A 26,476-nucleotide genomic window follows, 5' to 3' on the forward strand; every position below is an offset into this window, starting at 1 on the left:
CACTTTCAGGCATGCGCCTGTGTTTAGTTGCTGAGGCAGGGAAATTTGGGATTTGCAGCTGGAATTAGGGAGGGGAGAGGGAGAATGGGAGAGAGGGAGATATTCTTAGGGGAAATGAAGAGGAGGTGGGGGTAGGGTGCATGGATAAGAGAAAGCGGTAGGGGAGAGGAAAGGCGAGGAGAGGAAGCAGGGAGCTGGAGCGGGGTTGGGGAAAGGAACTAAAGGGGGGGGAGGGAAGAAATGATGATGGGGGATGAAGATGATGATGATGACGATGACGAAGACGACAGCAACAATCATTCCTCAGGTGAGAAGAAGTGAAACACGAGAACTGAGGGTAATGAGGGAAGAGCGAGAATCTTCCTGAGGAACAGGGAAAAAGGCTATGGGGAAGAGATGAGCATTAAGCTATTGGCATCAAATCAAATCGAAAGCCCAAATGTCCGTGGAAACGCAGGGCATCTGTGCTGGGAACCCCAGAGGCAGAGGCTGAAGTCACAGACGGGAGCCCCATTCTCATCCCTTCAGCAGCTTACAGCCTATTAAGCTGATCCCTGTTCTCTCCACCCCACCAAACCCTCCTTCCCAGGCTCTGCCTCCCGCCTTCCCCCAGAGAAGGTCTGACCGTATGAAGAGTTAAATACCAGCTTCCGCCCCTCCACCTGGCTCTGCAGCTGGAATGCCCACAGCTCTGTAAACATAACCTAGCCAGACGCTGGCTGCTGGCTCGGCTCCTGTTCATCAGACGTACCCTGGGCTTCCTGACTTCCCTCAGGCTGCCCCTCTCCCACCCTCTCTACCTGCCAACTCTTCCATTGGGGCCCAGATCAAATGCCCCTCCACCCCCAACCCTAACTGGAAGTACCCTCCCCCCTCTTTCAGCCCCCAAAGCGTTGTGTGTGACCCTCAGGAAGCTGAGTGCTTCAGCAGCCCCACCCCCAGCCCACCTCTAAGCCACTTCCCCACCTTCATGTGGCTTTCCAGCACTCTCCTGTGTACCCCTCCCCTGCCTCCCAATAAACCACATACACATACACACGATCCGACATGAACGCCGCCCTTAGACCTGGGCAAGGGGTCCCTGCTCAGGTCCTCCATGCTTAGTGAGCTCCACTGTGGCCTCGTCCCAGCCTCCCCCTCCCCAGGGTAAGGATTTTGCACGGTCAAGGGACATGCCCACTGGGAGCCCCCTCCTGCTTCCAGCCCCTCCTCCTGCGTGCGGGCCGGGTCTCCCGAACGTGCACCCAGGGAATGTCGGCCGCAGGGCAGCTGCTTGTCGGCGGTGTGGACGGAGCTCTGTGTGTCACAGGTTTGTGCAGAATGCACCTTGCTGTGTAGGATGGAGCAGAGGGTGGGAGTGAAAGGGAGATAGGACACAAAGGGGCCAGGAGTAGACTCTCCCTGTAATGACATTTTCTGACACAGAAACTCCAAGGATTGGAAAGTTCTGAATTCAAACCTGGCCTTCCAGGTCTTTCCAAAGGTACATTTGTCAAGACAGAAGGATAGACCATATTTTATTCAACAATGAGATAATCTGATCCATAACGTTTAAATATTTAGACACGTGGTATGAGGCCTCTTTGACCCTTGACCTGGACCCTGCATGTGTCAGGGTGGCCCTGTCCAACTCCAAGATTTATTGAGTAATGGAGATTTTGCTGAAGCTTTCACAGAGGAACAGGGGAGGGGTTGACATTGCATATCACAGAGCAAAACTTCCTAACATTTCTATTTAAACAGCTCTGTTCTTCCCCCAAAGTTCCTCTCCTTGTGCGGCTAGCTCACCTCTCCCTTCTCCCTGGGAACGTCTCCTCAGCCGGCCTCTCCAGCCTTGCGAGCTCCTCACTTCCCCAACCCCAGCACCTCTCAAAGTCTCCTTGGCTTCCACCTCCACCCTGGACAAAAGATGGTGAGCTTCCTGAGGGCAGAATTATGCCTGGTTCAGCTCTGTGACTCTTCTAGCACCTTGTATTTTGAGAGCATTCATGTGAGCTTTCATGGAGGAACTGGAATCTGAATTAGGCCCAAAGGATAGGCAGAAGATGGAAAGGGCTCTGAGCAGAGGGAGCACGATGAACAACGGTGGACTCCTTGTATCCTGTGGGCAACAGTGAGCCAATGATGATTCTTGAGCTAGGGCATGACAATACTTTAGGGAGATCAATCTGTGCAGGGTTTACTGAGGTCCGGGACAGTGTAGATACAGGGAAGAAAGGAGAGCAGGTAGGGAACTGCTGGCAAATTGCAGGCACAAGGCACTGCATGTGGGGAGTGGCAGGAACAAACAGATACAAGAAGCAGTACTTGTTTTAGTGAAACGACTTGCCCAAGACCATACAGTTCAGACAGAGTCAAATTTGAACTCAAGCCCCCTGGATCCCAAGCTGTACAATTTCTTCTATGTGGAGTCTCAGAGAGGTAAGGCTAGAACTGAGTCTTGAAGGCTGCTGGGGTGGCCATGAGCACCAGGTACCCCCAGGCTCACCCCAGGTGCTGCTGGCAACATCTAGGAGGCCTCAGTATTCGCAGGAGAGTCTGGCTTTCCCAACTGGGAGCAAAAGACAGGCCCTGATCTGGGTGTTGAACAAGGGGTGTTGAGGAACACCCCATGAGAAAATGAGACAGTGGTTCATGCTAGCTGCTGGTCACCCCAAGAGGACCTGGCAAGAGGTGAGGGGTCACCTGTATAGTGCTCCATGGCTTCCAAAGCATTAAAAAGCATTATTCATGACCACCCACTTTCCTACCTCTCTACCAAGTGAAATGCATTCATCCTTGAAGGCACTTCTTCCATGACGCCTTCTTCAATGCTCACCTCTCCCTCCTCAGTACCCTCACAGTACAGCGCCTCACAGCCCCATGCTTCCCTCCAGTTTACCGCTTGCTACACTCTGCAGCTAATATAACATGTGTTATATATTAACATTCAAGAGCTGTGTGACTTTGGACAAGTACTTGACCCCTCTGTGCCTTGGTTTCATTGTCTGTAACGGAATGATGAAAGTACTTTTTCATAGGTTTTTGAGGGAATTAAATGAGATGATACATACAGGAACAGCTCCATACTTGTTGGCTTATGATGAAGATGATGATGCATTGTTCTGCTGGCTGGGTGTGGGTCTCTCCCCACCACCACCCTGCCAATTACTGGAGAACAGGGATGGTACCTGGCTTGTCTTTGTTTCCCACAGCACTAGCAAAGGAACTGGTATGAAGCAGCCAGTTTATTCATTCCACAGGCACTTACTGAGCACTGTGAGAAAATCTGGGTTTAGAGACATATAGGAAGTCCAAGGGCCCCCCAGAGAACAGATGGACACAGATCGCGTATAAAGAGCAGCAGGGGGTCACGTGAGCACAGCCAGGCACGAGGCAGGAAGCCGGCCGTCTCAATCCACCCTCACTGAGTGAACTGAATTGTCTCATTTCAGTTTCTGGATGGCAAGAGCATTTCTGGATGAGGAACCGGCGACTCAGGAATGCTCACGGAGAAAATTCAACCTCTAGTAAGTCATGGGGCTGGGCCTGGGACCCAAGCCCCTGACTTCTCAAGGAGGTGGGCTTGCTGTGAACCCCTTGGATTCCCCCTCTCTGCCGCGGGCCTCAGTCTCTGCCCAGCGTCTCACAGGCGAAGGGGTTCCCGGACAGCGTCCACGCGTGCCCCAGCTCTACCCTGCGTCCCCCTCCGCACGCCCCACGCGTCCACCCGGGTATTTTTAGTTCTGGACAGCCAGGCCCGCGGGTGATTGGCAGCAGGCGGCGCACACGTTTCCGAGCCCTCGCTGTTGTTCCTGGCTCCGCATGAGAGGTGGTTGGGCGCGGGAAGCGGCCGAGGCATACCTGGCCCCCCGGCCCACAGCGGCCTCCTTGTCCCTGGAGGAGGAGCTGGCCTGCTGCCGCCACTGACCCGAGGCTGGGAGCATTCTTTCCTGTTGATTCATCGCAGGGGAATGTTTTGGGCCCAGCTAGGGCGGAGCAGGGGCAGTGGGGGGACACTGCAGACATGGGTGGCCAGGAGTGGATGGCAGGTCCTAGCAGCAGGGTCAAAAAAGGGACCCAAAAGGTCCATCCTAGTCCTTATTACACACTGCCTTGGGGCGGCTGGTTCACACGTGTTCAGACTGGGACAGCCCCCTTCCAGCTACCTCCTGCAGCGTCTGTCTAGCACGGCAGCACCGTGTCTAGCATGTAGGAGAAAATCAATAACGATTTGCTGAATGAATGGGCCTTTGGAAGGACACTCAGACAAGTTGGGGGGCGTCGGAGGGCCTGGCTATAGCGGTCAGGAGGAAGCTGGGAGCCTGGGACCTTCTGCCCATTTTACATATGGTGACATGGAGGGCCTGGGAGCCACAAGGACTGAGGGAGAATTTGAGGGGTGGGACTGGGATTCGGGCGCCCGGGCGTTCAACTCAGTGGACAGAGCTCCCCTCTCAGCCAATTCTACTTTTGTTTGATTTCACAGCCCCCTACACTCCCCCACGACCTCCATGAGCTCTTCAAGGGCCAGGACTGCTTCATTCAACTCTGTGTGGGTGGGAGTAGAGGATTTAAGTTTCCCGTTGACTATTCATTACACAGGGGCGCTAGTTGTGCCTCTTGGGGCTCAGTGTTCCCAGCTGCACAATGGGCAGAACACATGCCTTACACCCACGTCCAATAAACTTGAGCAGACCAGGGCAATGGAGAGGCCTGCCCATCACTTCGAGAAGAGCTCACCCGCACCACTCCACACCGAGCTTTTTAAAGGAGCCGCGGAGTGGAGGAGACGTCACTGCCCTAAGGGTCCCAGGACAGTGCTGCCAGCGAGGTCCCCCCGTGAGCACTGGCACCGTGACTCACTGACTGAATTCCCAGGACAACTCTGAGGGGTGGGCATTATCACCCCGTTTTGCAGAGGAGGAAACTGAGTCTCAAGAGGGGCTCACGAGGCGACGCCGGCACTACGAGCAGCTTGGAGTGTAAACACAGTCCTTGGCCGCCCTCTCGGCAGGAACTTCCATCCTCCCACAGTCCCTCCTGCTGCAGCGCGAGCCTGTGTCTTTGGCTTGAGAAAACGGAAAACAGCTGTCCTCCCACCCAACCCCCGCAACTTCCCGGACCCCCGGTCTTCTCCGCCAAGGGGTTCGCGGACACCCGCGGGCTGCACAAGGCGTCCCTCGCGACGGGCTGTTCCGGGAGGCTCCCGCCTCCCTGGCCCGGGACCCGACGGGGGGCGCAGGGCGGAGGGGAACCAGCGGGCGGGCGCCAGGTTATTTCGGGTCCGCCCCATGGGCGGGGCCTGCCGGGCCTCCTCCGCGGCGGGTCGGGTGGGGGTGGGGGTGCCCATGGGCGGCAGCCGCATAAAAGGGCCCCAGGGCGCCCCAGGAGGCCCATTAACCTTGCACGCCGGCGGCGTCCCTGCCCCTGCCCCAGCCCCAGTCCCGGGACCGTCCGCGATCCAGCTGGTGAGCCGCCGCCTGGCCAGGGGTGGGTTTCTTGCTATGCTGTCTGTCGGTCCTTCTGTGTCTCTGTGGGTTTGCAAGCCTCTGGAGGGTTTCTGAAGGCAGGGGCCGGGAGGGATGGGCATCTCAAGCTCATTGCCCGGCTGGACGGTCAGCCTGGACCCCTGGTGGCTCGCTGGCCTGCTTCCAACTGGAAAAGTGACGGCGAGTTGGGGAGCTTGGCCCAAGGCCGGCCCGGGATGATGCGCCCTCACCTCGGGTGCATGGCTGCGTGTCTTGTTTGTGCATGCGCTGCGTGTAACCATTTCTCTGCCTTCTCATCTAGGGAGGAGCAGGGGGAAGGGCAAGGTGGGTTCAAATGCCACTACTGTGACCTGGGGGCAAAGAGGCAGGAAGGAGCTGGGCTCTCTGCTAACCGGAGCAGAGCTGATTATGCTTTGGTGGGGAAGCGTGGACAGGTAGAGCTCAGGTCCCATTTGCCGGCTGCTGCTTCGGGTCCACATAATTAGTGGTTCTGGGGAAGGCATCAGGGCTGAAAGCCCTGCAGCAGCGGGCAGAGCGGTGAGAAGGCAGTGTGGGTGATCCCAAGGCTGATGCCCAGAGGTCAGCACTCCCAGTGCTCTTGCCTGAATATCTTCAGGCATTTGCCCTCTCCAAAGAGGTTCCTCTCTACCTCAAGCTGACAGGGTCCTTTATCTACCATATGCCACCGCCTAGGTCCATAAACCAACCAGCCACAGGGTGGAATTTCATTCACCTCCCCATGCCCCCCCCATCCCCCCCAACAACCACTTCCCCACTCTCCCAACATCCTTCTCTCTGTGGTTGAGAGCTTGGCTTCTGGATCGAGATGCCTGGGTTTGGATCCTGGCTGGACAAGTGATTTAACTTCCCTGAGCCTCATCTCATCTTTAAAATGGAGATGAGTAGGCAATAAATATTTTTAAATATCTTATTATTAACCTTACCTCCCTCCCCCTGCCACCTTCCTTCCCTCACTCTGTCCCCTTCTCCTTAATTTGTGAAAAGAACTGCCACTTTCAAGTCTGCTTCCTTCTCTAAGGAAGTGCGAGGAAGGTAGGACACAGGGAGGGCTTAATGTGGGAGCCAGCATTTGAGCTGGGTGTTAAGGGATGTGTGGGAGTAGGGAAAGGGCACTCCAAATCGAAGCAGCAGAGAGCGCAAAGGCTTAGAGGCTAGGAAGTGAAGGGTGTGTTTGGGGAATGGTGAAAACACAAGTTTTGTGTGAGCAAAATCTATGGTGACCTACAGTGGGTGGGAGAGCTGTTAAGAAGGATCCAGCCTGTATCTGACTCTCAGATCCTGCTGCTGCCCCATCCACCTCCTGGGCCAGCTTTCAGGGAGGGGAGCTGCTTCCCCGGGTCCGGTAGCTGAGGCCCCCCCTCCAGGGAGACCTCTTGGAGGAGAAGGAGCCTCCTCGCCCGGAACTGTCCACAGCCCCTCATAAGGCTTCTGTACTGTGGGGACCTCAGCCAGAAGCCAAACAGCAGACCTTCCCAGCCCACCTCATGACCCACATAAGCATGTCATATATGGGGAACCTCTTAGGGTTCCCCATAATTTCAAAGGAGTTGAACTGAGACTCAGAGGAAAGCACCTATGTCTAGCCACACATGTTGGTGGCAGACTTAGGAGCATTCCGTCTTCTGGGAGGGTCCTCTCTCCGGCCAGACCCAATGTGACCACTGGGTCCTAACAGCCAGAGGGTCCCGCCCAGTCCTTTTCATCCTCTCCTACCATCTGGGGGAGGTTCCTTCCCACAGGGATTTTGGTTTGGCTCAGTCGCTGGCTGTTTACCTCCTCCTTAGGGGAGCATGGGGAGGGAATGGGGGCACCTGACGCTATGCCTGCTCGTGCTGATGGCCAGTCACAGGCTCCTGAGTGGGGAGAGCCATGAAGTGTTTAAATCTGGAAGGGAAGTGCAGGAGGGGTTAGAGTGGGAAGAGTCTGGAGGCAGCAAATATGACGAGGAGCTTCTGTGAATGTAGAGAGGAGAATCTGGGCCCAGGGGTGTTGTGGAAGGAAAAGGGGCAAATCTGGGGAATGTTGCATAACGGTACTGGGGACTGCTTGTTGAGATAGCACGTGGCCTTCATTTCCTTTGTACAAAGAGGGGGTGGGAACCAACCCAGACCAATGGTTCTCTAGGAATTGTTACAGTAGCTACTGAGAATAGTTAACTGTCATTGAAAGCATGCTTTTCTAAGGGTTTAACATGTATTAATTCATTTAATCTTCACAAAAATCCTATGAAGTAAGTGCAATTATCTCCATTTTACCAGGGGGAAAACTGAGGCACTGATAAATTAAATCACTTGCTCAAGATCACCTAGAAACTAACTGGCAGAAGTGGAATTTGAACCCAGGAGTTCTGGCCCCCACTCTGCACTCTTAGGCATCATATATGCTACCTCCTATTCTTCAACCACAGATATTTATTGAGTCCCACCCACATACCTGTCACTATGATGGGCACTGGGGATGCAATACAAAGTCCTGACTCCCATGGAGCTTCATTCCCTGAACCTATCAAGTGCCTTTCTAGGAGCCCATTCCAGCCAGCCCTGGGCTCATCAAGACAGAGTGGGTGCAGGTGAAGGCAGGGGAGGAGGGTTAGTGGTTGATAGGGTGAGGGGCTGGAAGGAGTAGGAGGTGACCCTCAGCCAGATGGCAGTCCATGGGGTTGAGAGTGGTAGGAGGTCCACCCCCACCCCCAACCCCGCCAAACAGGCTGAGGAGCTGTATGATCCCCCCAGAAGCGCAGTGGCCGAGGAAGAGTGTGGTCCCATCAGAAGGAGCTCTCTGACCAGGGGCAGGAACCCAGTCTTCTCCATCCACTGTTCTGGGCAGGCAGCTCTCCACCAGGGCTTTCAGCAGCAGAGCCTAGCTTGAGTGAGGCTACTGGTGGATGAACTTCAGCACTGGTGGCTCCAGAGGCCTCCAAGAGCTCTAACCACTCAGGATCCCCTCCTCTATGCCCTGTGTCCTTTTCTCTGGTCCCAGGACTAAGGCTGTTAATGTGTGAGGAGGAGACAACAAGCCCCTGACCTCATCTTCTCTAAGAACTCAAAGAACATCTGGTTACAGCGTCCTGCAGACAGGGCTCTCTTTCTGATGCATATTCACTGCCTAAAATCTGCCAATTGCCCCTCATTTCCTACAGGATGGGGGACAAACCCTCTGCACGGGGCACAAAGCCACGGGCACCTGGCCCTAGCCTGTCCTTCTGCTTCATTCCCTTGCTCCAAGTCCCCAATGCTGTAGCATGGGGTTAAGAGAAGGGCACTTCCTGCTGTTACACAAGCTCATCTCTTTCCCTCTTTCCTCCTTTGCCCATCCTGTTCTTTCTACCTGGAATTCCCCTCTTTCCACTTGGAAGTTACTCGTCCAACAAGGCCAGGTTAAGTGACCCTTCTTTGAAAGCCTTCCCTAATTCCTCTTCTCCGCACTCCATGAGGATAAGGAGGGTGTTTGATATCATCACGTCTGTGTCCTCAATGCTTGGCTTAATAATTGGCATGGAGCAAGTATTCCAAAAAATGTTTGTTGAATCAATGCATGAATCACGCACCTAAATGGATCTAGAGCTATGGCTTGAAGATATCGTAGAATATCTGAGCTGCAGAAGATACTAGGTGATATTTGGTTCAACCATCTCACTTTAGAGATAAGGAATTGGGGCCTAGAGAGTTTGAGAGACATGCTCAAGTCACACCACAAATGAGTGGTAGAGTCCTTGATTCCCCAGAAAATAACTTTCCACTCCACCATACCATGTGCCTTCTGTGGTGAAGGTGGCATTTAAGGTGCTGGGAACATCAAAAGATGGAAGGGAAGAAAAAATAAAATTAATAAAATAAAAAGGTAGAAGGGGAAGGTAATGCCCCTGGGGTAGATATTCTCCATGACTCAAATAGGAGACCACCTACTCTACTGACATACAAGACTGTGTAAGGAATAGCTACTATTTATTAGAACTTACCATGTGGTGGCCTATGCTAAGCACATTACCTACAGAGTTTTATTTAATATTCACAATAACACGTGAGACAGGAATTATTATCCCCATTTTACAGATAAGGAGATTGAGACTCAGTAAGATTAAGTAACTTCCTCAAGGTTTTATAGCCAAGGAATGATGGATTTGAACTAAACCTGCCAAGCCTAGAGCCCAGACTTAATCAATACCCCACTACACACACACACACACACACACACACACACACGCACACACACACACACACACACACACACACACACACACACACACACACTTAGTTGGAGGGACCCAGCCATCCTTTGTCCCTGCCAGCAGCTGCCAAATTGTTGAAGAGGCCTGAGGTCAGGGGTAGAGGTGGTGGGCATTGGGTGCTCATTGTCATGTGTATTTATTCCCAGGTGCCTTGCCCCAGCTGCCCCTGAAGTCTCCACCATGTGGTCCCCACCAGCCACCCTCTCCTTGCTCTTGCTGCTGCTGGGCCAGGGCCCTCCCTGCAGACCACAGTCACTGGGCACCACAAAGCTGCGGCTGGTGGGCCCAGAGGGCAGGCCGGAGGAGGGCCGCCTGGAGGTGCTGCACCAGGGCCAGTGGGGCACCGTGTGCGATGACAACTTTGCCCTCCAGGAGGCCACAGTGGTCTGTCGCCAGCTGGGCTTTGAGGCTACTTTGACCTGGGCCCACAGTGCCAAGTATGGCCAAGGAGAGGGTAAGTGACTGGTGCTGCCCGGGGGGATGACAAGGAAATGCTTGTGGGCTTATCTCAGGGGCTGGGCTCACTGAGGCTCTAACAGAACAGCAAACTCCCACACATCCTTTAATACCCAGCACAAATGACCACCTCCATGGGGCATTTCCTGAGCACTCCAGCTGCAAGTGACCCCTGCTCCAACTCTTCCATTCTCTCTTGTAATGAGGTCACCACCATTACCACTGCTAAACTCTACATTCCTTAAGCATAGTGACTGGCACACAGTGGGTGCTTAGAAAATGATATTGAATGAATGATTGAATGGGTGAACAGGTAGATCTAGTTACTAGGTGGGCATAGGGCATTTTCCAAAAACAGATTCTGCAGGCCCTGATGCTAAGAGGAGGCAGTAGGCAGGGTTGTGGATACCAAATCCTGGGAGAAGCAGTTTCCCTTCTACTCAGGGTTGGAAAGAGGAAGGCTGGTAATTGTGGGCTCCTCTCTGGGAGGCAAAGCCCAGCGCCTGCCTCTCTGAGCACCCTTTGCCCCTCACCTGCAGGACCCATCTGGCTGGACAATGTGCGCTGTGTGGGCACGGAGAGCTTCCTGGACCAGTGCAGGTCTAACGGCTGGGGTGTCAGTGACTGCAGCCACTCGGAGGATGTCGGGGTGGTGTGCCAGCCCCAGCGCCGGCGTGGCTTTCTTTCCGAGAGGGTCTCCAATGCCCTCGGGCCCCAGGTGAGGAGGCTTTGCAGGCCCTGGCCTGGGCTGAGACGGGGGACGGGATCAGGAAACAGAAAGCCTTCTGGGTGAGGGGTCTGGAGGAGGAGGGAGGGCTGGGGGGTCAGAGCCTGGGTTGAGAAGCACCCCTGGGGCCTGGACTCCTGTTCGTGGCCTGAAGCCCTGGTTTCAGGCAAGGAGCAGGTGCCTGGATAGAGGGCTCCAGCCGGATGCAGGGCAGGCTGGAGAACTGGGGGCTGGGCCTGCTGGGAATTACAGAGCTGCCACCCATAAGGGAGGGAGCAGGGGGAAGGGGGCTGCCTCACCCACAAAGCCTGGCCACAATTGCTGCCTCTTCTCAGCACAAACAACCCCAAGCTAAAAACAGCCCAAGCAAACAACAGCTCTGGCTCCTACACTCCACTGCTGTCAGCCCTGAGCTGGGGACAGCTGGCCCTGGACCACTGGACAGAGCAGGCCCTGATGGGGGCACCACACTAGTCTGAGCCTCCCACAGGTTAGGGTGGGGGGTTTTGTGGGCCAAAGGATCCTGCTAGGGGTCTTGAGCAGCTGGTCTCCAGCTGTCCCCAGGGAAGTGGCACAAAGAAGCCCCCTCCATGCTCAGTGGGCATCTCCCAAACTGCTGGGACACCTGTCTGATCCCAGAAGGGCACAGCTCCTCCTTCTTCTCCCCCAGTGTAACACATCTGGCAGGGCTGTGGGCAGGTTCTGCCTCGCGCTCACAGTGGGCTCAGTTTCCTGGCTTATGCAATGAGGGGGATGGGGGGATGACGTCTAATATCTTTGAGCCCTGGCTCTCCCGTGTGGAGCTCTGCTGTGGGCTGGGTGGGCTGGGCCAGGGTCCTGGGGCCCCTGGGTGACTGTGCGCCCCGCAGGGCCAGCGGCTGGAGGAGGTGCGGCTCAAGCCCATCCTTGCCAGCGCCAAGCGGCAGAGCCCGGTGACCGAGGGTGCCGTGGAGGTGAGGTACGAAGGCCACTGGCGGCAGGTGTGCGAACAGGGCTGGACCATGAACAACAGCCGGGTGGTGTGCGGGATGCTGGGCTTCCCCAGCGAGGCGCCCGTCGACAGCCACTACTACAGGTAGGCGGGGGCTGGGCCGGGGACCCCGTGAGGCGGGATTGTGGGCTGGCGGCAGCCGGGTGCGGGTGGGGGTGATGTGTGGGGCCTCGAGGGGTTCAGTAAGGAGTGGTGGGGGTGGCATGGGGGTGGGGCGTGTCCCTGGATTTCCTGCATTATGGATCCCTCAATTAGTTGGAGAGACAGGATGATCTCCAAGACTCTGGGAAACATCTAGAAATGGTCCAAAAGTAAGCACCCCAACTTTGTCCCTGTGCATTACCTCAGCTTTGATCCAAGCCAGGCTGTGGTTGGGCTGCATGTAAACAAGGCATGGGGTGGGGCCGTTTGGGGAGAAGAGACAAAAATACTGTCAGAAACATGACAGAGCTGACAAAAGTAGATTGCATCAGCCCTGTAAATGAGGAACACAAGTCACAGTTCCACTAGCTCTGAGTCAGGGGAGAAGTCTCCCGCGGCACTAAGTCATCTCCTCTCATCACCCCTAATCGGTCTCAGTCATGCCCCCCCTGAGGGCTTGGAAGGCCCTTGCTGCTCTGTCATTGCGTCTCCTACTTTGGTCACCCTGGTGCTGCAGAAAGAGGGGTGGTGGGCAACACGGGGCTCCATCCTTGGGGGTGGCTGGTGTGTGGGCCCCTGACTCCTGCTGCCTGGTGATCGCACATCTGGGCCCTGTGGCCTCACCCACCACCCAACAGCTCTGATTACAGCCTGAAGGCCTCTGGGTGGGCAGCCCCGACCAGCAAGTTCTTCAGCTTCTGCCTTCCCTGAGAGCACTTTTCCCCTGGTCCCCTCTGGGGCTCTCCTAAAGGCTCCCCTTCATCTGGGCTGGAGGGAGAGCGAGCGTGGAGCTGCCTGCTTTGGGCCTTTGCTGCTGACTATGGGGGGACTTTGCTGGGCCTTGCTTTCCTTCCCTGTGAAGTGGGGGCCGTCGTCATCTGTGACATGGCCACTCTCTCAGTGCTGCTGGGAAGCTCAGCATTGAAATTAGATTTGAGAACAAGTTCGGCAACTGTGAAATCTGGTACAACTTCACTTAAGGGAAAGTAGGAGGAGCCAGGGTGGCAGGGGTGGGACTTGTGCACTTCCTTCACCCACCCCTACCCATGTCCTCTCACCACAGGAAAGTCTGGAGTTCGAAGATGAAGGATCCCAAGTCTAGGTGAGGAGCCACAGAACCTCAAGGAAGGATGCAAAGGGATGGGACAAGGAGGGCCTCCCCTGCCCCCCACCGCTGCCTTGGCCTCTCCAGCTTGACGCTCCTCCCTCAGCCCCCGCCCCCACTCTCAGCCGCCCTTGTCTTCCAGGCTGAAGAGCCTGACTAAGAAGAATTCCTTCTGGATCCACCGTGTCAGCTGCCTGGGGACAGAGCCCCACATGGCCAACTGTCAGGTGCAGGTGTCTCCAGCCTGGGGCAAGCTGCAGCCCTCCTGCCCTGGTGGCATGCACGCTGTGGTGAGCTGTGTGGCAGGGCCCCGCTTCCGCCCACCAAAGGCAAAGCCCCAGCACAAGGAGTTGGGGGCACAGGTGAGCCCCACGGGGTCTGCACCCTGGCCTGGAGGCACAGGCCCTCTCAGCAGGACCTGCTGCAGTGGGGGGACCGTTTCAGGAGCTCTCCAGGAGAGGAGGGGAGCAGGGAGCTGCTCCATAAAGGAGGCAGCACTGGTGGTTCAGACTGGGAGGAGAGCAGAATGGTAGAGAACGGTACCACCACAAACTGGTGGAGCTGTAGGAGGCCTTGGAATGTATTTAAAAGGGACTGTTTATAGTTCTTCCATAACTGAAAAACTGGCATCGCCCACTGTGAATAGAAGGTGGCCATAAAAACAGTAATTAAATTGCAGCTACATCCCACTGAAGGTATTGAACTCTTTGTTATGAAAAAAGAAATGGGCAAGTGCTCGCAAGGTGACGAAGTCATATTAGCACCAAACTCAGACTGTCTCCTTGATGAAATAGTTAAGACTGAAAAAATTAAAACAGAGATAGCTTCCCCACTATGTGAATCAGTTTAATACCATGTCCCTGCACCTCCCTAAAATCACTTGGCAGAACTCTTTGGGAAGTGTTGATCTTGGGAAGTTCAACCCGAGGCTCAGAGACAGAAGAGGACTTGCCCAGACGGTGATGGGGTGGCAGGCTGTGACCTTCACCCCAAGGGACTGGGCTCCTAAACCTCTTTGACTAGAGCTGAAATTTGCTACTACTGTTATTTCTGTGGTGGTTATTGGCCATCGAGAAATGGAGCTTGAGAAAAATGGCTCATGTGAGGGGGTCAGAGGCAGGACTGGGGCTCCGGGTCCTTGGCTCTGCCCACTGCCCACGGAGGGCTCAGCCCAGCCGGAAGGGGCCTGGCCCCAGGCTCTGCTGTGGTGGCGCAGCCCCTGCTGGACAGCCTCCCCCACCTCGCCATCCCTGAAGCTGGTTTTCTCCCAGCAGGAGCCGAGGGTGCGTCTCCGCTCCGGGGCCCAGGTGGGCGAGGGCCGCGTGGAAGTGCTCATGGACCGCCAGTGGGGCACCATCTGTGACCACAGGTGGAACCTCATCTCCGCCAGCGTCGTGTGCCGTCAGCTTGGCTTTGGCTCTGCTCGGGAGGCTCTCTTTGGGGCTCAGTTGGGCCAAGGTGAGAGAGGAGGCCTGGGGTGGGGTCGGAGGGCCTGGCTATGCCAGGGCCCAGGACAGAAAGCTTTCCCATTCTGTGGAGGGGAACCACAGATATGGGGTCACAGAGATAGAGCCTCACACAGCATCTCTCTCCCTGCACAGGGCTGGGGCCCATCCACCTGAGTGAGGTGCGCTGCAAGGGATATGAGCGGACCCTCGGTGACTGCCCCTCCCTGAAAGGGTCCCAGAATGGTTGCCAGCATGATAATGACGCTGCCGTCAGGTGCAACATCCCTAACATGGGCTTCCAGAATCAGGTGAGCTCAGGTCTGCCTGAGGCTGGGGGCTGGGGGAACAGGCTACCTGAGATCCCCCCAGGGCTCCACATGGGGCCAGCCTGGAAAGCCTTCTCCTCTCTTTGAGTCTCAGCTGGCCTTTTCTGCATCCCCTAAGGGCCAGGCTCTGAAGCCCCCTCAGGGGACTCTTCAGGTGGCTACACACTCCTCTCACACCCTCTCAGGTCACTTGTGAGGCTGAGAAAGAAGGTGCCAAGGGGAGAGGGCCACAGGGCTGCCAGCACTGGGAGTGGCACTGGAGAGGCCGAGTGGGATGATCACAGTTCAAGTGCCATTGCTAATAAGGGACTGTGGGCAAATCACTCCATGTCTCTGATCTTTGTTTTCTCTTCTGTAAAATGGTCTTACCTGTCTAATGGATCATTGTGTATGAGGTGATAGATGGGAGAGCCTTCACAAGTTGTGAGTCATCATTAATGGTAGGGTTCCAGACCAGGTGGGAGGAGGAGCAAGAACGAGAGCAGGAGCCCCTGCTGCACTCTTTGAGTTGGATTTCTCTAGCAGGAAGGGACATTAGAGCCCATCTAATATAGTGTCCTTGCTTTACCAAGAAGGAAACACATCCAGAGCAGGTGTGTGTCATGCCTAGGGCCACAGGGTAAGGGGGCCTGGGCAGGTCTCTAGGCCTGATTCCAGAGCTTTCCCCTCCTAAGCCTGCCCCCCTCCATACACACCTCTGACCACTGCAGGTGCGTTTGGCTGGTGGGCGCACCCCTGAGGAGGGCCTGGTGGAGGTGCAGGTGGAGGTGAATGGTGTCCAGCGCTGGGGGACAGTGTGCAGTGACCACTGGGGACTCAGCGAAGCCATGGTGGCTTGCCGACAGCTCGGCCTGGGTTTTGCCAACCACGCCATCAAGGTAGGTCCTGATTTTGCTCCTTCCTTCCAAACTCTCTGCTTCTTGGTCTCCAAGTACCACACTTTCTATGCCTGGTGGCCCTGGGCACAGCAAAAGCTGCTGGCCCTTCATTCACTCAAAGCTAATTACTGAGGGAAACTGTGGGCTAGATATGCTAAGTGCTGGGAATTCTGTGAAGAAGAAGGAATAATCTCTCCCTGACAGAGCGCACAGACTAGTGAGGGAGGGAGGTACACAGCTAGGTACACAGGTGTGTATGCAAGAAGAATGACTAGAAGCTTGCCAGTTCAGGTAGGGAGGGAATAAAGAGCACATGAAAAGGCCCTGTGGCCAGAGGAAGCTTGATTCAGTTGAGAAAATAAGGGACCAGGCATTGGAGTGTGGCTGTCAAGGGGCAGAGTGAGGTGAGGTGTAAGGGCAGAGGAGGCAGGGGCAAAGCCTGCATTCCAGGTTGTTAAAAGGTTTCTTCCTTTGCTGTTTGGGAAAGAGTTGGGGTAGAGACAAATGCAGGGAAACACTCAGGTGGCTACCGAGGCTCAGGTGAGGAGTGATGCTGGCTCGGACCAGGCTAGTGGAAGCGCAGATAGAAACACATGGTAGATTCAAGAGCTATCAAGGAAACAAATCCAAGAGGACTCGGGCATGGATGCAATGGATAACCCTCTGCAGCTGCACCCGCACTGACCCGTCAGGCCAGGCCAGGGCAGACCTTGCCTGGGGAAGTGGGTCAGCCCTGACCACAGCTGACAGCCTGGGGCTGTATGAGGAACAGCTGGGTTTAAAATGGGACTGTGATGACTAGCTGGGAAGGAAGGGAAGAGGGACCTCCTCTTCAGATAGGGAGACGGACGGGAGCAGGGCCCGTGTTTGAAGCCATGAACAGCCTCAAAACATGGAAGACATTTCTAATACCTGGAAGGCTCTAAATATGGAGACTGTCCCAGGTTGGGGGGAGTGGGGGTGTTTCCATCACTAAGGATTTTCAGGCCGAGGCTAGATGTAGCCTATGGGGATGGTACGATGGGATCCAAGCCTCAGATGGGAGTCAGAGGGGATGACTCCAGAGGCACCTCGCCACCCTGACTGTGGTACTGGCTCTTTTCTTAGGACACCTGGTACTGGCAGGGGACGCCGGGGTCTGGAGAAGTGGTGATGAGTGGGGTGCGCTGCTCAGGCACAGAGCTTGCCCTACAGCAGTGTCAAAGGCACGGTCCGGTGCACTGCTCCCACGGCATGGGGCGCTTCGCGGCTGGAGTCTCCTGTACAGACAGTAAGTAATGTGAGGAGCCCACAGGACCTGGGGGACAGGCAGGCCCGGCTCCCCTCAGTCTGACATGCCTACACACCCCCCTGCTTCAGGGAGGGCAGGCCCTGAGGGCTCATTCCAGCTACAAGACGGGCAAGGTGGGGCAGTGGAAGGTGGGCTGCACTTGGAGCACCAGCTCTGCCATTTACTAGCTGTGTATGACCAAAGCACCTGTCATCTCAGGATACAAATCCTGTCCTGCTTACATCATGCAGTTATTATGAGAATTAAAACAGAGAAAGTGAAAACACAAGGATATAGAAGAGTGTTTTTCAATTTTTGGATCATGACCAACAGTTAAAAAAAATGGAATAGAAAACATGAGTGCATTAATTTAGTAAGGGTATTTTTTTCCTGGAAATAGGTATGAGTGTACTGGGTCATGATGTAAAATATTTCTTGGGTTGTAGTAAAAAAAAAATTTTTTTTTTGAAAGCTACAGTTGTAGAGGGTACATAAATGTGAGGAGCATGTGGGACTTAGGGCCCAGCTGTGTGCTGCTTCTGGGCTATGTGATTTATCCCAAAGGCTTTGGATCAAGACAATGTTGAGACATCGATCTGCCCCACAACCCAGATTTTCTTCTGTCAGCGGCATCTCTGACACCTGCCAACCAAGTCTGTGCCAAGAGAACTATATCCATTCTAAGGCCGCAGACTGGCATCAGCCTGAGAGGCCACCTGACCTTCTTCCCAGCCAAACTTCAATCCCAAGACATCCTTAACCTTTGGCAATGACTTCTAGGGCTTTCTTTGGCAACAACACTGGGCTCTTACATTACACCCTCCCATCAGGGTGATGGGGCGAGAGTGGGCCTTCTCGGCACCAAAACCTCATAGCAAGTTGAGGGTGTGTTCTCTCCTCAGCTCCCCTTCGTGGGAACCAGGTACCTGCCCTACGCTACTGCCTGGTGTGGCAGTGCTCCTCCTGAATGCATTGGATGTTTCTCAATGGCCGAGCAGAGACGTTGGCCTGCTCCGTGTGTGGCCATCACCACTTCTCTGTGATTTTCTCATTTCTAGCTTTCCTTCACTCTCTTCTTTTCATTCGTTCTGAAAGCTCTTCCTTCCTGCAGGAACTCTAGGATTTTTAGTGGCATATCCTGGCTGTCTTCAAAATACACCATAGGAATTCTGAGAGCTTTTTTAGTGATAATACAGGCATCACATAGCAAACCAGCTTAACCCCCACTCCCACCCTCAATGCATATCCACTGAAATAAACCTCCACTCAGCTCACCTTAATCTACTTACAGTCTCATCCATGTGATGCCCCTGCCAAAAATCAAAACTCTAATCTTGTGTTTTTGCATGAACCGGCATGGAGAATGGGTATCTTGTCTCTTGATGCTACACGGCAACAGCTGTGGAGCTACACATTTCTGTATTGATACCTGTGAGGAGAAAGCAATGGTTGAGAAGGCATGTGACTTCAGAGGAGGGTACGAGCCTCTGTAGGAGGAAAGCAATAGGAAAGGCATCCAGTGTTTTGTGTTTTTTTTAATGCAGAGAAGCACCAGAAATGCCATGAGTACTTGGAAGGGGCAAACAGGATGTCCTGGTATGGACACTCACTATAGTGATGAGGTTAGGATGGGGACTCTGGAGGAAGCACAGGTCTAGGAACTGCAGCAGGATGGACTTGAAGGTCAGAGTTCAGAAGCAGGCTCCAAGATGAACTCTCCTGACTTTCTCCCCATTAAGCCCCCTGCCGCGTCCCTTACATTGAAGGAATTGAGGCCCAGGGACAGAGAGCGATTGGCTAAGGTAACCAAGCTAGATATCAGCAGAGCTGACTGGGTACTCTATAAGCAACCCTACCCAAAGGCACTTTAAAGGCTGAAAATCATTTTACAAAAGAAATAGCTTACATCAATTGCATACTTAATGTGGACCAGATAATGATCTAAGGACACTACAGGTATTATTGTATTATCCCCATTTCACAGATGAGGAAAGTGAGACACAAAAAGATTAAGTAACTTGCCTAAGGTCACAGAGCTAGTAAATGGCATAGTCAAGAAATTAAGCCAAGGCATGAACCCAGGAGGCCTGACTCCAAAGCCAGCCATCTTAACCATGAAGCTGCAGTTACCTCCTAGGTAAAGGAGATAAGTTGTTCCTTTTATTGTTATTAGAACTCACATCTCCTGATTCCTAAACCACCCTACTTTTCTGGGGTAGGAGTAAACCTGTCCCCCATTCCAGACAGCAAGAACAGCTGCCTTTCTTCTCTTTGCCTTGCCACCATGCCTGTCTGCCAACCTCAGGTGCTCCAGACCTAGTGATGAACGCCCAACTAGTGCAGGAGACGGCATACTTGGAGGACCGCCCACTCAGCCAGCTCTACTGTGCCCATGAAGAAAACTGCCTCTCCCAGTCTGCTGACCACATGAACTGGCCCTACGGGCACCGGCGCCTGTTGCGCTTCTCCTCACAGATCCACAACCTAGGCCGGGCCGACTTTCGTCCCAAGACGGGACGCCACAGCTGGATTTGGCACCAGTGTCACAGGTTAGTGCCTGCCCATGTCTTGGCTCTAGAGGTTTAGGGACAAAAAGCAGGGACCAGGGACTGAAACAGTCTGGTCTTTCCCTGGCCTCAGGCAAATTTCCCCGGAAGGGTATGGGTTCTGGAGAAGCAGCCTTCCTAAATGCCTTACTGGCCTTGCTTGCAGGAGGCACTAAGGGAATCCCAGTAGCATCTACCTGTCCTCTCCATTTCTCTTGCTTTCCCTGGATGTGCCTATGTTGATGGTGCTCAAGGGTTCCATCCCCCATAGTGACTCACAACAGAGAGGTCTTCACCAACAGAGGTGTCTGCTACAATGGTCTTTGACATTTTTCCTTTGTTGAACCTTAGGCCTTGTCTTTAGAAGCCAGGTAAAGCAGGGGATCCTAGAAACCCGAAAGCCCAAAATAGACTTCCCATCCAGAATGCTGGCTCTGCAGAAAAAGTCTCTTGGTTCTTACAGCAGCAAAGCGAGTCCCTCCCTGCCCCCCCGCCCCCCCCACCCAAAAAAAAAAAAAAAAAAAGAAAAAAAGGAGATGATGAACATGCTTTCCTATCAGGAGCCTCCAGCCCAGACAGAGGGAGAGACAATGCCTATGACAAAGGCAGAATGGAAAATTTTTTTTTCTTCAGGACACAGCAGTAGGTGGGAAATGCTAAGAGGAATGGACAGTGACTTTGGGATTTGGCCTTGCCTGAGATAATAAGCACCTTTCCCTGTAGCATGGACAGAGTTGTCATCACAACTGGACTGGAAATAGTGGTAGCAATTTGGTCCCAGGTTGACAGGGAGCAGAGTACGCTTCCCTCCCTAGCAGCTCGACTCCTAGGTTGCTCTGTGGACCAAGTGTCCCTTCCTCCACCTTCAGTTCAGGTCTTGCAGCAAGGCACCAGCCTGCCCAGGGCAGCGCTGCCAGGAGAGTAGGCTGTGGGTCACACTAATCTTGGGGTTGGGAGGGAGATGGGCACTGCCCTGCTGTTATAACTTTCCTCTCTGGGTAATGATGGGGCCTAGGGCCTGTCTTCTCTGTCAACTCCTCCATGTTGCAGCCAGGCTGACACTGCCCCTCCTGCAGGCACTACCACAGCATTGAGGTCTTCACCCACTATGATCTGCTCACTCTCAATGGCTCGAAGGTGGCTGAGGGGCACAAGGCCAGCTTCTGCTTGGAGGACACAAGCTGCCCCAAAGGTATGTGATTTCCCATCAGCATATCTAAGAAAGAAATCCTCATGCTACATTCCTCAGCCCCATTGGGGTCAGACTCCCCTCTGCCCAGTTCAAGTAGCCCCAGGCACCTGGAGACCTCTGCTGGGAAACAGTTAACTCAAGGCAATTAAAAAAGCTTAATTTCTTATCTTCTGAAATCTTAGGTGGAAGGTTCTACTGCCATTGCATTCCCAACACTTTGTACCGCTTTAAAAATGCTTGACACTTTCTTAATATTTTTTTTTTTGTGGGGTTGGGGAGATTTAGCTGGCATAGGAGCTCTCTAGAGGATTTAAGTTTCTGAAGAAGAAACTTAGTGAGTGAAACTTTTTATAGAGTCTCAGATAGGAACTACGGTATTTTTTAGGGTTTTCGGGACTACTGTTGACTTGGGCTTATACTGTGGCTATTTGGCATATCTAGCTGAAGCTTGAATAGGAGTAACCTCCAGGACAGCCTCTCAACTCTATTCGAAATCTCTTAGCCATGGAAACCTTATTCTGTTGCCTTTCTTTTCCCCCTTTTGATCAAAAAGGCATTCATAGTCCCTTGATGCCGGGGTCAGTCTCATTCCTGGAATCTGTGCCCTACATCACCATGGAGACTCATTCCCCTGGGGAGTCCTGTCCCATGTAGGGGGGAGGGTGATGAATTTATTTGCAGAGTTAGTCTTGGACAGAGAAAGTCCACATTTGAGCAAAAAAAGAGGTTCTCTGAAGGTGACTCCTAGGCATAATTATAGGTGGGCTTAGCCTCCCCTTTACAACTGTAAGTTTGATAAGAGCAAGCCTCAAGATCGAGGGCTTCCTAAATTCACATAGCATATGTTCTGTCCATGATAATCCATTCCTGTCCCACATTATCATCACTTAGCTGTACAGTCCTCATCACTCTCCATTTTAAACGATTCTCATGACCCAAAACACCCCATAGCTCTTTTCAGCCCTTAATTATTTCTCCCTAGCATTTATGTGGTCCTACTAAGGTTTTCCTATTAATTATAGTCCCTAGTGTTCAATAGGTAGATTTTTCCCATATACCACTCTGTTGTCAACTCTCTGTACTAGTGTCATACCTTAGAAGTATATCATGCAAGCACTTATCTATTTGTTGTGCTGATCTATGGGAGATATGCCTTTATACAACCCCTTTGAATCCTATTCACCTTCAATACAGCTCTGATACTTATAATTCCATTAACAATCATCACCCCTTTCCATTCCTATACCTTTGAATTCACCCTTGTTAAAATATCTGAACATATTAGATTATCAGTCCCCCTTCACCAGCCTCTATCTCTAGATCCCCAGTAGTCGACATTATAAGACATTGATTTTACATTGTTCAGAGAGTTCATAGTAGTGGTAACATACAATATATCTCTTTATGTGTCTGACTTATTTCTCTGAGCATTATTGTCTTCAAGGTTCATCCATGTTGCCATGTTTCAGGACTTTGTTCCTTCTTACTACTGCACAGTATTCCATCATTTGTATATACCACATTTTGTTTATCCACTTATCTGCTGAAGGACACTTGGATTGTTTCCATGTCTTGGAAATTGTGAATAATACCTCTATGAACATCGGTGTACAAATATCTGTTCATGTCACTGCTTTCAGATCTTTTGGCTATATACCCAGAAGTGGAATTGCTATGTTGTACAATAATTTGCTATCTAGTTTTCTGAGAAACCACCAAACTGTCTTCCACAGCAGCTGAACCATTATACATTCCCACAAGCAATGAATAAGTGTTCCAATTTCTCCAGGTCCTCTCCTGCATTTATTGCTTCCTGTTTGTTTAATGGTAGCCATTCTTATTGGTGTGAGATGGTATCTCATTGTGGTTTTGATTTGCATTTCCCTAATAGCTACTGAAGATGAACATTTTTTTCATGTGTTTTTTAGCCATTTGTATTTCCTCTTTGGAAAAATGCCATTTCATATCTTTTGCCCATTTTATAACTGGGCTGTTTGTACTATTGTTGAATTGTAGATTTCTTTATATATGCAGATTATCAGTCTCTTATCAGATACCTGGTTTCCAAATATTTTCTCCCATTGAGTTGGCTGCCTCTTCACCTTTCTGACAGTCTGTTGAGGCACAGAAGCTTTTGATTTTGAGGAGTTCCCATTTATCTATTTTTTCTTTTGTTGCTTGTGATCTGGGTGTAAGGTCTAAGAAGCTACATCCTACTACTAGGTCTTGAAGATGTTTGCCTATATTATCTTCTAGGAGTTTTATTGTGCTTTTTCTTTTTTGAGGTCTTTGATCCACATTGAGTTAATTTTTGTATAGGGTGTGAGGTAGGGGTCCTCTTTCATTCTTTTTGTTATGGTTATCCAGTTCTCCCAGCCCCATTTGTTGAAGAGACTGTTCTGTCCCAGTTCAGTGGATTTGGGGGGCCTTATCAAAAATCAGTCAACTGTATATCTGGAGGCCTATTTCTGAACTGTCAGTTCAATTCCATTGCTTAATATGTCTATCTTTGTGCCGATTCCATGCTGTTTTGACCACTGTGGCTTTACAGTAGGTTTCAAAGTCTGCAAGTGTAAGTCCTCCCACTTTGTTCTTCTTTAGGATGTTTTTGGCAATCTGAGGCCCCTTTCCCTTCCAAATAAAGTTGATAACTAGCTTTTCCAAGTCTGTAAAGTAGGTTGTTGGATTTTTGATTGGAATTGCGTTGAATCTGTAGATCAGTCTGGGTAGAATTGACATCCGATGTTTAGCCTTTCTATCCATGAGCAGGGAATCTCTCTCTACTTATTTAGGTCCTTTTTTATTTTTAGTAAAATTTTGTAATTTTCTGTGTGTAGAGGCCTTTGACATCCTTGGTTAGGTTTATTCCTAGGTACTTGATTTTTTTAGTTGCTATTATGAATGGATTTTTTTTTTTTGATTGCCTCTTCAGTTAGATCCTTACTAGCGTATAAGAACATTACTGACTTATGTGCATTAATCTTGTATCCCACCACTTCACCGAATTTGTATATTAGCTCAAGTAGCTTTGTCATCGATTTCTCAGGATTTTCCAAATATAAGATCATATCATCTGCAAATAATGACAGTTTTATTTCTTCCTTTCCAATTTGGATACCTTTTATTTCTTTGTCTTGGTGAACTGCTCTAGCTAGAACTTCTAGCACAATTTTGAGTAATAGAGATGACAGTGGGCATCCCTGTCTCATTCCTGATCTCAGGGGGAAAGTTTTCAGCCTCTCACCATTGAGTACTATACTGGCTGTGGGTTTTTCATATGCCCTTTATCATATTGAGGAAGTTTCCTTCAATTCTTACCCTTTGAAGTGCTGTTATCAAAAAGAGATGTTGAATTTTGTCAAATGTGTTTTCAGCATCTATTGAGATAATAATTTGATTTTTCCCTTTTGATTTGTCAATGTCTTGTATTATATTGATTGATTTTCTTATGTTGATTATACACCTACTTGATCGTGGTGTATAATTCTTTTAATGTGCTTTTGGATTCAGTTTGCAAGTATTTTGTTGAGAATTTTTGCATCTATCTTGACTAGGGAGATTGGCCTATGGTTTTCCTTTTTTGTAGTATCCTTACCTGGTGTTGGTATCAGAGTGTATTAGCTTCATAAAATGAGTTAGGTAGTGTTCCTTTTTCTTCAATTTTTTGAAAGAGTTTGAGCAGCAATGGTATCAATTCTTTTTGGAAAGTTTGGCAAAATTCCCTTGTGAAGCCATCTGGCCCTGGGCTTTTATTTGTAGATAAGATTTTTTTTTTAATCTTTTTAAACTTATTTTGCAATACTTTCAAACTTACAAGACAGTTGCAAAAATGAAACAAACCCCATACAGAGAACTCCAGCATGCCCCCACCACCCCCAGATTTTGCCACCTTTGCCATATCATTCTATCTTTCATCTATTTGTCTATTTTCTGAACATTTGAGAGTAGGTTGCCCACATCATACTTCTTAAGCACATAATACTTCCATGTACATTTCCTACGAACAAGGATATTCACTTACATAATCACCTTAAGTGCAGTTATGAAAATCAAGAAATTTAACATCGATATGAAGCTGACAATCTATATTCCAAGTTTTTTTTATGTCCCAATAATGTCCTTTTGAGCCTTTTTTCCTCCATTCTTAGATCCCATTCAGAAACATGTATTGCATTTACTTGTCACTATCTTTTTTCATTTTTTTTTTACTTGTGGAAACACATACAACATAAATCTCCTCACCCCAACCCCTCCCCCAAGCATACCATTCACAGAGATTAATCACATTCACAATGTTGCAGTATCCTCACCCTACCTGTTACTAGATCTTTCCCTTTATTCCAAACAGAAAACCTACACTGATTTTGCATTAATTCCTCATCCTTGCACCCTGTCCCTGGTAACCTGTACTTTAATTTGTCTCTATGAGTTTGCATATTCTTTGGTGTTTTATCTGAGGTTACCATAGGGCTTAAATTTAACATCCTAAATCTGTAACAATCTTGTTTGCTTTGATATCAACTTCAGTAGTATACACATATTATGTTCCTATACCCCTCGATCCCCCCCTTTATGCAGTTCTTGTTTGCAAATCACGTTTATACACTATGTGTCTAAAACCATTGATTTATGGTTATACTTTATGCATTTGCCTTTTAGATACTGTAGGAAGTAAAAAGTAGGGTTATAAATAAAAACATAATAATATTTGTATTTATATTTACCCATTTCATTATATTTATCAGAGATTTTAAAATCTTCATGTGGCTTCAGTCAGTTGTCTACTGTCCCTTCCTTTCAGCCTGCAGAACTCCGTTTAGCATTTGTTATAGGGCTGCCCTAAGTGGTGACAAACTCCTTCTGCTTTTGTTTATCTGGGAATGTCTTAATTCTTCCCTCATTTCTGAAAGACAGTTTTGCCAGATATAGAATTCTTGGTTGGCAATTTTTTGCTTTGAGTACTTTAAATATTTTTTCCCACTGTCTTCTTGCCTCCATGGTTTCCTAGGAGAAACTGGCACGTATTCTTATTGAGGATCCCTTGTATGTGACACATTGCTTCTCTCTTGCAGCTTTCAGAATTCTTTGTTTGGAATTCAAGTTTGATTATGTCACCGTGTGAGTATTTGGATTTATCCTGTTTGGAGTTTGTTGAGTGTCTTCGATGTGTATATTCCTGTCTTTCGTTAAATTTGGGAAGTTTTAAGCCATTATTTCCTTGAATATTCTCTGCTCCTTCCTTTCTTTCCCTTCTGGGACTCCCAAGACAAGTATATTGGTATGCTTGATGGTGTCCCACAGGATCCCCAGGCTCTGTTCACTTTTCATTTTCTTTCTTCTGACCCTCAGACTGAATGATTTCAATTATCTTTAAGTTCACTGATTCTTCTGCCAGTTCCAATATGCTGTTGAGCCCCTGTAGGGAATTTTTAATTTCCGTTACTGTGATCTTCAGCGCTGTTTGGTTCCTTTTCATAATTTCTATCACTTTACCGATATCTATTGTTTTCCTGATTTCCTGTTGAAATCTGGATTTTGATATTTAAATGCGTATCACTGGAATTTAAGACTCTGAGGTGTTTGTTCCTTAAGTTTGTATCCAGCTGGTGTTATTGACAGGTTTCCTTGAATGCCAAGAGATCAAAAAAAAAAAAAGGAAAACTATACCTTTCTCAG

The 26,476-nt window shown here is 50.7% G+C and overlaps 1 protein-coding gene across 5 annotated transcripts in view; it reads left to right on the forward strand.

Annotated features, from left to right (window-relative positions):
• Nucleotides 1-1,897: 1,897 nt before the first annotated feature.
• LOXL4 (lysyl oxidase like 4) overlaps nucleotides 1,898-26,476 on the forward strand; it is a 33,167-nt gene continuing 8,588 nt past the window's right edge. Inside the window, exons 1-13 of one of the 5 annotated variants that reach the window (XM_037805272.1) lie at nucleotides 1,898-1,912; nucleotides 3,435-3,509; nucleotides 9,867-10,174; nucleotides 10,716-10,894; nucleotides 11,773-11,978; nucleotides 13,099-13,137; nucleotides 13,283-13,502; nucleotides 14,412-14,598; nucleotides 14,742-14,896; nucleotides 15,625-15,792; nucleotides 16,900-17,062; nucleotides 19,368-19,611; nucleotides 20,685-20,800. In XM_037805272.1, the coding sequence (XP_037661200.1) occupies nucleotides 9,901-10,174; nucleotides 10,716-10,894; nucleotides 11,773-11,978; nucleotides 13,099-13,137; nucleotides 13,283-13,502; nucleotides 14,412-14,598; nucleotides 14,742-14,896; nucleotides 15,625-15,792; nucleotides 16,900-17,062; nucleotides 19,368-19,611; nucleotides 20,685-20,800 (1,951 nt within the window). In that variant the 5' untranslated portion in view covers nucleotides 1,898-1,912; nucleotides 3,435-3,509; nucleotides 9,867-9,900. Of the gene's footprint in view, nucleotides 1,913-3,434; nucleotides 3,510-5,288; nucleotides 5,473-9,866; nucleotides 10,175-10,715; nucleotides 10,895-11,772; nucleotides 11,979-13,098; nucleotides 13,138-13,282; nucleotides 13,503-14,411; nucleotides 14,599-14,741; nucleotides 14,897-15,624; nucleotides 15,793-16,899; nucleotides 17,063-19,367; nucleotides 19,612-20,684; nucleotides 20,801-26,476 lie in introns of those variants that run through there. The other 4 variants (XM_037805273.1, XM_037805274.1, XM_037805271.1 and 1 more) reach the window with 4 other exon arrangements.

Source organism: Choloepus didactylus, chromosome 15, assembly GCF_015220235.1.
Source record: "Choloepus didactylus isolate mChoDid1 chromosome 15, mChoDid1.pri, whole genome shotgun sequence".
In the NCBI taxonomy this organism is placed as follows: domain Eukaryota; kingdom Metazoa; phylum Chordata; class Mammalia; order Pilosa; family Megalonychidae; genus Choloepus; species Choloepus didactylus.